Source organism: Podarcis bocagei (assembly GCF_964188305.1).
Source record: "Podarcis bocagei genome assembly, chromosome: 17".
Lineage (NCBI taxonomy): Eukaryota > Metazoa > Chordata > Lepidosauria > Squamata > Lacertidae > Podarcis > Podarcis bocagei.
Genome location: NC_138143.1, coordinates 3,963,548 through 3,976,047, shown reverse-complemented (window position 1 = coordinate 3,976,047; position 12,500 = coordinate 3,963,548). Strand labels below are relative to the sequence as shown.

The 12,500-nt window shown below is 49.3% G+C and overlaps 1 protein-coding gene across 4 annotated transcripts in view; it reads left to right on the top strand.

The window, feature by feature from the left end:
* Positions 1 to 12,500, top strand: part of FLNA (filamin A) — a 69,349-nt gene that overhangs the window by 15,869 nt on the left and 40,980 nt on the right. For all 4 annotated transcript variants that reach the window (XM_081177180.1, XM_081177178.1, XM_081177179.1 and 1 more), the window contains exons 9-18: positions 448 to 648; positions 1,150 to 1,287; positions 3,721 to 3,847; positions 5,259 to 5,395; positions 5,991 to 6,184; positions 6,853 to 6,966; positions 7,099 to 7,242; positions 7,594 to 7,717; positions 11,424 to 11,584; positions 11,680 to 11,770. In XM_081177180.1, coding sequence (XP_081033306.1) covers positions 448 to 648; positions 1,150 to 1,287; positions 3,721 to 3,847; positions 5,259 to 5,395; positions 5,991 to 6,184; positions 6,853 to 6,966; positions 7,099 to 7,242; positions 7,594 to 7,717; positions 11,424 to 11,584; positions 11,680 to 11,770 — 1,431 coding nt within the window. The remainder of the gene's footprint in view (positions 1 to 447; positions 649 to 1,149; positions 1,288 to 3,720; positions 3,848 to 5,258; positions 5,396 to 5,990; positions 6,185 to 6,852; positions 6,967 to 7,098; positions 7,243 to 7,593; positions 7,718 to 11,423; positions 11,585 to 11,679; positions 11,771 to 12,500) is intronic.

Genomic DNA, 12,500 nt, shown 5'->3' with positions numbered 1-12,500 from the left:
AAGGCTGAAACATAGTGAAGTTTTAACTTGGGGACATTGTGGTGTTTTCTCCACTAGCTAGAAAGAAGCTGCAAACAAATTTTAAGGCTGTTCTTAAATGTCTTTAATTGCTAGGTGCTTGGCTACCGGGTGCCCTAAGCATGGAAGGTAGGGATGCAGTATAAATAGCACTTGACTTCTGTTCTTAAAATGCTGCCCCAAGAAACCTGCAATTCCTATGTAAATTAAATAGAGCAAGCAAAACTTGCATAATGTTTCTCTTGCACAGCACTGCTAACTACAGAAAATAGCAAGGAGCTGTGCAGGGCTTTATTTTTCCCCTGGAAACCCATTGCTGTGTTCTTGGTCCAGATCAAAGGCCTTCCCGTAATTGAATACTTAAGGTTGCATGCACTATCTCCACCTAACACCTGCCTCTCTTCATCTTACCCTAATCCCTCCCCCCAGGTGCTGGTGTTGGGGAAATCGAGGTAATCATCCAAGATCCGACTGGCAAGAAAGGGACAGTGGAGCAGCAGCTGGAGGATAAAGGCAATAGCACCTACCGCTGCACCTACAAGCCCACTCTGGAGGGCACCTACACCATCTACATCACCTTTGGGGGCATCCCCATCCCCCGCAGCCCATATACGGTCACCATTGGCCAGGGTGAGTCTCCCATCTGGCACGGGGCTTCTCAGTGGGGTCTCTTTTAACCTTAACACCACTGCTGCTGCTTGGTTTCCTCTTTGTGACCAGAAGGGGGGTGGTTCTTTGTTCTGCTCCTAACGCTTCTCCTCTCCTCTCTGCCTACCTCCACCTGTCCTGGCCCAGCTCTCCTCTGCTCTGTCCTCTCTTCCTCTGAAGAGCCATCTCCCTGGATCTCTGCTGGCACTCATCTCCTCCCAGCTGCTCGGCGCCTGGATCCAGGGCCAATGGTATTTCACTCTTGGCAGGTGTGGGTGGGGACCTGTGGCAAGGGTGCATGTTGCTTCTGTCCAGGGGAGCAGCCTATGGGCTTGAGATCCGGCCTCCCTCTCGTGGGTGGAGCTAGTTGAATGCCTGGCGTGTTAATGATGGCAAAGACCCACCCACTTGGGTAAACTGGAATTCTACTTGGACTCGATAGGGACGCTCACCCTCTCTGCCACCCTCTCTCTGCTGCTACAGCATGCAACCCAAATGCTTGCCGGGCTGTGGGTCGAGGCCTCCAGCCCAAAGGTGTCCGCGTGAAGGAGACAGCAGATTTCAAGGTCTACACAAAAGGCGCTGGCAGCGGAGAGCTCAAAGTGACAATAAAAGGCCCAAGTAAGTCCAGTGTGTGTGTTTGTCTTCCCCACCCTCTGTGTTTCAGACATGGGAGGGTGGGATTTGCACTTAACCCAGAAGCTCTGCCTTTTGGCCTGGAAGCGCTATAGTCTAATTACTCTGTGTGAGAAGTGTTGGGAGCCTGATGACACTTTGCATAGACTCGGAGGCATTTGGGGTGCAGCTGCTGCACATGTCTTAAAGCAGACCCCTAGCTTCTATGGTAATGCCCCTTTGGAAGGCAAGCAGTATACTGCAAAGCCCATCTGGCTAATGTATGCCCAGATCTGTTTGGGGAACAGGAAGAAACTGCAGAGCAGTGTTCAAAACACCCATTGTTCTAAGCACATTTTGTGACAGGGACTTTCATTAGTGCGAGAGGTTTCTGAGCTCTGGGCGCAGAAATGTGCCTAAGATTTCAGATTAAAACTGCAGAGTGGAAAGAAAGGAGGACATTTTTTCTGCCTCCCCACTTCCAGCTACTCTCTGAAGACTGGAGAAGAGACCCTCTTAAGAATATTAGGGGGTGGGCAGGGGAAGGACTAGACCATGTGAAAAATGAACATATTTTAGCTGCAGTTCATCTTCAGCTTTGTATTGTTATAAAAAAGTGTGCCTGGCCATTCCCTTGTTGCTCCCATAACCTAGGTTTAAGGTGCCATTTAGCTCCTAGCCTTCATAACTCGGTTTCTAACACGGCTGCAGAGTTATTTATTACCAATGAGGGAACAGGCTGGTTGCACAGGAGGCTGTTGCTTCTGCTGTGCTGGAGCATCCATTGATGGGGACGTGGTGATTTGGGCTCCACTGACTCTCAGACGTGGCAAGCTCTAGAAACTCTTTGAAGCCTAAGAAGCTATCAATCTCGCTTGCTTGCCCATGGACTGTTTTAAAATTCTTGGGTCTTACAGCAGGAAGTTCTTCTGGTGCAAGTGTAACTGGTCTATAGGAGGGGCTGATGGTGGCATTTGTACTTTGTGCAAGCATGGAAATGTGCTGAGGCAAGGAAGCAAAGCAGTAAATTGAGTGGCTGTTGTGGAGTCATGGCAGGGCAAGCAGAGCCACAAACCACTGTAGAAAACATAACTGGGTTCTTGTCTGGGCTGGAAGGAGAGGCTGCAGCAATGCAGAGAGGTATGTGAATGATGGAGGAGCTGGATTTTGACAGTTCTAACCCTGGGTTCAAGCCGCAAGCATTCAAAGCAGAGGTTGGGTAACTAGGCCCCAGGCAGACTTCAGGAGCCTGAGACATTTATCGGAGCTGAAGATCTCTCCCAGCTGGAAGATAACATCTTGAGAATGTGACTGCATTTTATTCCCTTGGAGGCTGTAGCCTGCAAAGAGCCCTCAAGGGATGCTTGGGTTTGTCAGTGGTGGGGAGCAGAGCGCAGTATAATGTTACGACATCCAGGACTCTTTGGAGCTGCCAAACAGCAAGCTGTACTTAAGCTGGTTGCAGCTGTGTGTCAGTGTTTTGATCCAAGCCCCTTCCATGGGGCTTTGGTGTAAGGGCTGCAGTTACTAGAGAAGTGTGATGGGGGAATTGAATGCAAATGGGCACCAGGGTGAGGGGAGGCCAGAGTCCCACCCACCAGCCCCACCTCCTTGCCAATGTGAGGATGGTAAGAAGCTGCTGGTTCCTTTAGCTCAATATTGTCTAGCCAGGGGTGGGGAATCTTTTTGACCAAACCCTGTGGGCAAACCTGTCAAAGTTGACCAGCAGGAGCGAAGGGAGATAGTGCGATGTGCTGATGTGCTAGAGTTCAGTCCCACTTTCTGCAGGGAATCTAGCTGAGTCTTTACCTGCCTCACACCTGACATCACATATGGTGTCAGGTGTGGGGAGGTGGGCATGGTTTGGGGAAATGGCCTGGTAGGACAGATTTTGCCCATGAGCCAGAGGTTCCCCACCCCTGGTCTGAACTCATGGGCAGTGACTCTCCAGGATTTTAGACAGGGCATCCCTGGAGACACCAGGATTTGAACTAGGGACCTGCATACATTCATGCAGAGCAGATGCTCTTCCACCTGTGAAGCACTCCCAACCTATACTTGTTCTTGGCAGCATTCCCAATTGTATTATCTTGCCTTTCCTCCAGGGTGCTCAGAATAGTGTGCATAAGAGTTGAATCCTCCTTTTTATCTTCTATTATTTGGGAGAAAGATTGGGATAGTGACTGAGATCAGGTATATTCAGTGTGCTTCATGGACCCAGTGGGCATTTGACCCTAGTAGCTCTCCCTGGGAGCCGTGCTGAGACTTGTGATAAACATGATGTACAAGAACTCGTTGACTTATCTTCCGCAAGGTGAGGGCATGCTTGCATGATCTTCCTTGGTAATATGTAACTGGCAGGTATACGGGTTTTGTTTTGCTTTTTCTGTATGTTATGAAATTCCTTCCGCCCTCAACCACCACAATCTCTTCCCACAGAAGGACTTGAGGAACGTGTCAAGCAGAAGGACCTGGGTGATGGGGTGTATGGTTTTGAGTACTACCCCACAGTTCCTGGCAACTACACAGTCACAATCACTTGGGGTGGGCAGCACATCCCCCGCAGGTAAGAAGCGGGAAGGCTGGGGAAGGAGGGGGCGGAGAACTATTTCCATCTGAAAGAGAGGAGGAAAGGGATGCTTGCTGAGACTCAGGGAGATACTATGAGTTATAGGGGTGCCTTGAATCTCTTCCTTGCCTTGATCCTTCTAGCATTCAACTTGATGGTCTCAGCTGTAGAGTTTTCATTTCATTTATATTTGAATAAAAATTTAGATACTACTTCTCAATCCTAAATAGAGGTCCCCAAACACCTTATTTTTGAGGCCTTTTAGTATGTGCCCCCCTCCCCAGGGGAGGTCTGGAGGGCAGCAGCTTGAGAACGGCCCTTTTCGGTGGTGGCTCCCTGCTTGTGGAATCCTCTCCCCAGGGAGGCATTCCTGGTTACCCTCTTTATCAGTTTATGGAAAGAGGCAAAAACTTTTATTTTCTCCCATTTGTTGCATCTTCCTTGCTCATCTTCTAGACCTGTCTTTTTATATCTTATTGGTGTTTTGGTTTTTTATACTTGGTTGAAATCTTTGCTTTATAATTCACTTTGGTCCAGTTTCCATGAAAAAAGCAACTAATGCTGTGAATCACCCTGGGAGCTTTGGATGAAGGGTGGTGTACAAATTTAATAAATGTAAGAAATAAACAGACCACACAACTAAAAACCTAGGTAAAATACACTTAAAAACAGAGCAGATTGGGGCTTTGATTCCAATTAACCAACAGGAGAGCCGGCATGACTTCCAGAGGGGGTGGAGATCTAGCGTTGGTGCAGTATGTCTCCTCTTCTGGGGGAATGAGTGTTCTTTTTCAGCCTGCAAACTTAGATGTTCCCGTGTTTTGCACAATTCCCTGAGGGGTGAGAGGGGCAAACACAATCTGCTACTCAAGAGATTTATAACTAGGCAAACAGACTAGGTAGGACTTAATTAGGGACCTGTTGTATTTTTGGGGATGGGTGGCTGTCCAATCACCGCAATAGTGCACAGGGCCTGGCCAAGGCATTTGCTGCTTAAGTGGAGCAATTGATGACTCCGTCTCCAAGCCTAAGTGCTCAATCAGCCAAGTTGTTTTGGCACCTGAGGCAGAAAATCCCACAAGGGCCACTCCTTCTTTCCCTGGCAGTGTACAACATAGCTGTAATAAATTAACCTTTTGCAGTCCTTTTGTGACACACAAAAGCAGCTGGTCCCTCAGTCTACCAAATGATAGGGCTGGCTTCCTGCAGCTTTCTTGTTCTGCAGTCTGATACCTCCTCATGTGATGACTTGCAAGTGTGCTAGCTGCACTGCTGGAGCAAACTGGAGCAGGCAAGTTTCATTAGCAAATCGGCCTGTTAAGATAATCCATTTTATCTTAAGGCTGAGATCGAACATAAATGTTTTTTATTCCCCCCCCCCCGGCCTTTTTTTTTTTTTTTTTTTTAGCCCATTTGAGGTAAAAGTGGGAACGGAATGTACAAACCAGAAGGTGCGGGCCTGGGGGCCAGGCTTGGAAGGAGGCGTGGTCGGCAAGTCTGCTGATTTCGTGGTGGAAGCCATTGGTGATGACGTTGGCACACTAGGTAACCGGCAAAGTTGGGAGAGGAGCGGAAGTGGCTTGGCATTTGTGGCATTGGTGTTTACGCAATGCATAACTGACTTGGGGAATTCATTGTCACAGTGTTGTGGCCTCCTAGCTTAGATGGCTCCAAAGCTCAAGCAGATTTCTGAAGGACGCGCTTTTTGGTCAGCATTGGCCTTAACGCTAAAGGAGCCTCCAGGTTCCTGGATGGTATGACTTGGTGTTCAGGGAAAAGGGACGGTCAGGGAACCAGTAACATCCTTACCTGGGATCTCTTTGCCTGAGGAAGCCCACCTGCCCCTTCAGCTGCAGTCACCTTGGGCAGTTTAAGGCCTTTGCTTAGGTGGAGCTTTGTTTAGCCACCTTTGTTACTTTTACCTTGTCTGTGTATTCAAAAATTGTTTAAATGACTTTCACTTGGTTCTAAGCAGCCTTCAGAACCCTTGTAGGATTAAGTAGTCAGCCTTAGATGCTGATATGCTATCAGTGTTTAAGCTAAATACAAGTCTTCAGGATAACCTAACTGTTGGGATAGGCATTTCCGAGTGTTGGTTTAACTGTGAGCTAATGCCTGGTTCTGCATGTGCTCCTGGCAGGCTTCTCTGTGGAGGGTCCCTCGCAGGCCAAGATTGAGTGTGACGACAAGGGCGATGGCTCCTGCAATGTGCGCTATTGGCCCCAGGAGCCAGGCGAATATGCAGTCCATGTGCTCTGCAACAACGAAGACATCAAGCTGAGCCCCTTCATGGCGGAAATCAAAGCTGCTCCCAAGGACTTCTACCCAGAGAAGGTAAGTGTCTGCATGAAGGAGACTCCTTTTGGGATGGTGCATCCTGGCACTCTTGTATGTCTATGTATAAGGCTGTGAGGAAAGCAGAACTGAGAACCAGTAACTGGCCCATGTTGGTGGCTTGAGAACTCGTCACAACCACGTCTGTAGGGGTGTCTTGCCAACTGCTCTTCCTGGTGTGAGCATACACATTATTGGAAAGCTGATCTTGGCTGTAAAGGTTCTAGGTTTTATGACTGTGTGGAAGAGCTTGGTAGTTGGAGGTCACAGTTAAGGGAAGGGTTGAGTGGTGCTTCTGGTTGAGGAGTGGCAATGGTAGAAAAAGGTCTTCAAGCACATTGTCCCTTTTGGCAATCCATACTTTTATTTTGATTTGCTGTCAGCCAGTGGTGTTCTGCTGCCCTTCTCCCCACCACCAAGTACTGTACTCCAGATGGGGACTGGGCAAGACTAGCTTGAGCTACATGGGAGTAGTGTCCCCAAAAAACATTTCCAGCATGGAGTTGTGTGCTTGGCACAGCTCTCACAACCTCAAGTGTTGTGTCCATGCTCCAGCCATTCCCGCTGAATGAAGGTTTAGCTGTAAACCTTATGATGACCAGTGCAGTGTGTTCTAACTGTGCAGAAGTTGCTTTGGAGTTCACACCTCTCTTCCAACCCCTCTCCAGGTCAAAGCCCATGGTCCAGGCTTGGAGAAAACGGGCGTTGCAGTCAACAAGCCAGCTGAGTTCACAGTAGATGCCAAGAGTGGTGGAAAGGCTCCTCTCAAGGTGCAAGTACAGGTGAGACTTGGTGCTTGTGCTACAGAGGGGGCGTAGCTTTATCTCGTGCTGTCACTATGAAGAATGGGAGAAGAGGCTTCCAGGATGCTGATCTTACCACAGAGGACTACTGTTTTTGTTTCTCCGTTGCAGGACTCTGAAGGATCCCCTGTGGATGTCTCTGTGAAGGACAATGGCAATGGCACCTACAGCTGCTCCTACCTGCCCAAGAAGCCCGTAAAGCACACGGCGATGGTGTCATGGGGCGGAGTCAACATCCCCAACAGTCCCTACAGGGTTGGTGTTCTCTGTATTCCACCCTACCCCCAATCACACTCTGAGAGCAAAAAACGGATAGATAGCTGAGTTGGTTAGAGCATGGTGCTGATAACACTAAGGTTGCATATTCCTGCATTGCAGGGGGTTGGACTAGATAACCCTCAGGGACCCTTCCAACTTTGTGCTTCTTTGTGTCTTTCCCTTACCAAGTAGCTAAATAAACTTATTTCCCCTTGCAAGCAGATAGCTAGGTCAGGTGTAGACTATAGCTGTCTGTGTGCAGGGTCTTACTGGGCTGGTGTGCTTGTTGTGTAGATTTAATTACTAATCACATGTTACATCACACTGTTTTTCCATCTCTCACTCTAGGTCAACGTTGGTGCTGGCAGCCACCCCAACAAAGTGAAAGTGTATGGTCCTGGTGTGGCAAAGACTGGCCTGAAGGCTCACGAGCCAACCTACTTCACAGTGGACTGTGCAGAAGCCGGGCAAGGTGAGTCTAGAAGGGCTTCTGTCACCTGGAGTCCAGGCCAAGAAGCCCCAGGGCAGGACTGGTCATGCTGGAAGCACAGCTCTGATAAGCTAGTTGTCTTCTGTTGATGCCCCCCCCCAACAGAGCTGGAGGGGGAAGCTCAGAGAGTGCTCCATTCTGGAGGGTAGACACTGTGGGCAGAACTGCAGGGGGCTTGCTCTGGCCCACTGCCCCAGAATGGAGACCATAAACAGTGGGCCCGCAACTCACGTTACATACACAATCGCAACCTATGCGGGTAGGTGAGAGAATAAATAAATGGAGAGCAGGTCAAACTTGCCAGTCGCCTACACTCTCCATTTGTTTAACACCCCCCCACCCCCGCCACTCAGCTGTTTTCTCTTGCTTACTGGGATCAGGGCAGGTTGCAGGAGGGTCTTGGGATGCTCCCTTCCCAGAGCCCAGGATGCAGCCCTCTGCCTTGTTGAGGTGGTGGTTTCCGGACTTTGCACTACTTTTCTTTGTGTGTGGACAACTGCAACTGGAACCGAGCCCCTGGGCCAACTCTGAGCTTCACCAGGTCCTTGTCCCTGGCTTTACTACAGCCTCTACCTTTTAATATAGCAAAACAAGAGTCTCTGTAACAAATTCTGTCAGTTGAAACCCATTCACTTTCATCCTTTGAGGCCACAAAAGCTTATGCCATAATGAATTTGTCTGTCTGTCTAAAGACTGTCACAAGACTTCGTTGTACTGTATTTGTTCCCAACAAGCTGGCGCAGCTACCCTTCTGTGTATATTTTTACCTTTTTTGAGACTCCTCTAAAATATATCCCAGTGGCTTTAGCCCCCAATGGCTAAGTGGAGTGTCCATGTTGGAAGCACTGCCCTTCTGGCCCCATAAGCGGCTTGTGTCATTATACATGTTGCCTACTATTGGGGAGAGAGGATGCTGCACTTCGCATCAGAGTTTGTCTGCCGCATTGTGTGTTCTTCATATTCTGTTGGAGTGGCTGGAGCAACCCAGACAGGTGGGTGGGCTTACAAGTAATTACAAGTGGTGGGGATTGTCAGTTAAGTGGGAGTAGAGAAGAAACTTTTTCTTGCATAAAACGACACTGAGAATATTTTTCATTGAAGGGGTTGCCCTTGGTCTCTCTCCCTCTTCTTCTGCTGACAGCTAAGGAAACAATAGACAAAGTTGTGCAATCTGTTTCTGCTCCCTCTGCAGAGATCAGCCGCTCCCTTCTTTATTGCCCAGTTCAGCAGATCCTTTTGTATCCTAATAGCTGTTGCTTGCTGCCTCTTTTAATGTTTAGAAGCTTTGACCCTTTAAAGTTCCTGTACTTGGGAGGGCTCTCTAGGGCTACGCATCCTACAGTGCAGGGTGAGGGAGAAGTAAGGTAGAAAGCAAGGAGAAAGGGAAGAGCCATGCTTCTCCTGACTCCCAACACTCACTCACTCTTGTGCTTGGACCAGTGGCATAGCGTTGGTTGCCGGCGCCTGGGGAGAGCGCTTGCCAGCCCAACCCTCACCACCAGCGCTGCCGCTGGAGCAAAGCAGGGCTGCCCTAAGACACTTGCCTGCCTGCCTGCGCAGAGGGGATCCTGGGCGAGTGGAGAGAAGCACTGAGGTCAAAAATGGTGCGCCTGGGGCCATGGCACCCCTGGCACACTACACCCCTGGCTTGGGCCACACCAAACCATGGATTTAAGGTCTCCAAACATGCTTTAAGGCTTCCAGGCTTCCAAACATCTGCTTTTGCTCCCTGCTCAGCATTTCACCTTCTAGCTACAGTGGCCTGCAAAAGTGGAGCAACAGCTATCAACTGTGCCTTATCTGTTTCAGTGTCAATGCTAAATAATAGCTAAACTTCCTTCACTGTTGTCTTGCATTAGATCTGAGTCAGGCCACACTCTAATACTGTTTAAGTGTGTCACTGAACAGTCATTGGCAATGAGATGAGCAGTCCTTGTTTGTTTTTATCATCATTCTCTTTCCCTCAAGGCCTCTTCCCTGTTAGTTGCTGACTGCTCCTCTGTCCATGAGACACAACCAGGGCATTGTTGCATATGAAGCTAGAAGTGCCTTGAGTTATTTACCCACTCCATTGACATGTATGGCTTGCTAGATTTTCTTTGCTGTCATTTTGACAGTTGTGGTTTTCCCAAAGGGTTCTGGGCATTATAGTTTGGGGAGGATGCCAAGAAACCTATAGCCCTCCCTTGCAGAAATCACACCCCAGCAAGCCTGGATGCTATAGGATTAAAACCGGTTGTCCCCCCCCCCCCAGTTGAAGACAACTGACAGAATGCTGGCCTCTGTTGCCAAACTGAAACCTGGTCACGAAGACTCTTCCCCTCTACTTCAGTGGACTCCTGAAACTACTTGGAATCACTTCCTATTGTGTTCAGTAGGGCTTACTTTCAATCAAGGTTTCATAATACTGCTGCCTTAGGTCATGATCTCGCACTGCATCTCTGTCAGAGGCCAGGAATGGTTATGATTATTCCCTGCTCTCCACTCCAGCTGGAGCCAGTCAGTAGCTAGGTGTTACTCGAGTACCTGTTGGAGTTGGAACTTAACAGGTTAAGTTCTTCCCATGATGCCACACCATTCTGACGTCAATTTTAGAAGCTTGGGAGGAGCTTGGGCAAAGTTTGCCAGTCCCACTCTGTACTCTGTGGGGAAAGGATGCAGTGCTGTGATGGCTGCAAATAGTCCTGGAAATTCCTGAGAAATATCGGAATAAAAGCTGTAAATAGACAAACCTGGACTCTCTGTGTGTTTGTCTGGAAGCTGAATCAAGCCACGTGACAGTTTACACCGCTGTGCGTAGCTCTGCTATGGCGTGACGGAGAGCTCGGAGCAGAGCATGCGGCAGGAGAAGTGTGCCGGGCAGTGAAGAGCTAATTGAGGGCCATAAATCAATTAGCGGGAGTCACGCCTGATAACAAATTGCCATAGTACCCACCTGTTGCCTTCAGTATTAGAGACCTGCTACACCAGGAAAGCGGGTGGTGCTGTGGGTTAAACCACAGAGCCTAGGACTTGCCGATTAGAAGGTCAGCAGTTCGAATCCCCACAACGGGGTGAGCTCCCGTTGCTCGGTCCCGGCTCCTGCCAACCTAGCAGTTCGAAAGCACGTCAAAGTGCAAGTAGATAAATAGCTACCACTCCGGCGGTAAAGTAAACGGCATTTACATGCGCCAGAAGTGGCTTAGTCATGCTGGCCACATGACCTGGAAGCTGTACGCCAGCTCCCTCGGCCAATAAAGTGAGATGAGCACCGCAACCCCAGAGTTGGCCACGACTGGACCTAATGGTCAGGGGTCCCTTTACCTTGACCTTTACACCAGGAACAGGGAACTCATGATCCTCCAGATCAGCAGGTCTTAACCTGTGGGTCCCCAGATGTTGTTGGACTACAACTCCCACCATCCCTGAGCCCTGGCCTTGCTACCTAGGGGTGATGGGAGTTGTAGTTCAACAACATCTGGGGACCCACATGTTGAGAAAGGCTGCTCCAGATGGTGGTGTGGACTACAACTCTCATCTTCCCTGACCACTAGCTGTTTTGATTGGGGCTGGTGGGAGTGGAAGTTAAATGCCATCTGGAGGGCCACAGGTTCCCCTTCTCTGTGCTGTACCTTTGGGAAGGCCACAATAAAGCAGCTGGGTTCCAGTTAAAGCTGCTGTCTCACTCCCACTTTTTACTTCTTAAAAGGTGACGTGAGCATCGGCATCAAGTGTGCACCAGGCGTTGTGGGCCCAGCAGAGGCAGACATAGACTTTGACATCATTCGGAATGACAATGACACCTTCACAGTCAAGTACACACCCCGCGGTGCTGGCAGCTACACCATTATGGTGCTTTTTGCTGACCAGGTAAGAGCTCCTCTTACTGCAGAAGGGTGGGGGTGGGGAGGAGGCCAAAAGAGTGTAGGAAGCAATGTTTTCACTTGCTTCATGTTCATCTGCAGGCCACCCCCACCAGCCCCATCAGAATCAAAGTGGATCCTTCACATGATGCCAGCAAAGTCAAGGCCGAGGGACCTGGACTCAACAGGAGTGGTGAGCTGGGGGATGCTCTGTAAATGGGGGTGAATTGGGGCTGAACTGTATGGCTGGGTATCGGGATCCTTGAAGCCTAAGCTAGAGCAAGGATGACTAAAATTCCTCCCAAAGGTACCTGTTTCTCTTAACATTTGTGCAGGAGCTTTGAAGCTCCAACTCTTTAGACCCACTGATTCCCATACTTAGAAGTATGCATGACTCTGGATCCAGGACAGTGCTTGCGTTATGGACCGCCAAATAGTGGGGGCATGATTTATCAATCCTTGGTGGGATGGGGCTTTGTTAGTCCTCAGTACTCCTTGAGGAGCATTTCTATCCCTCCCTCCCACACTGATAGGATCCTGCAAGTAACCAGGGATTATTGGGAATACTCCCAGGAGGTCACATGGTGGGGAAGGGGCTGTGGTTGGGTTACAGGCCTTCCTTCCTCTGCTGTCCAAAGTTTCTCCCAAGTTTATGAGGAGAGGGAATCTAAGGGCATTCTCTCTCCAGTGTTGTCCCATCTCTTAGGCAGAAATCCTCAACCACCCCTTTGGAAGTCAAGAGTGGATGGTGTGAGGAAGGAAATGGGAATACTGAGCCTCTAGTATGGACAGCTGAAGGCAGCTGACAAAAGCATTTTATTGAGTGTCCCAATTTGCAAAATGGGTAGAACTCAAACCTAGGCAAGAGGTGGCTTTGGGCGAATGGTTTGTGTCCTAAACTGGATGATTGGGGTGGGGGGATT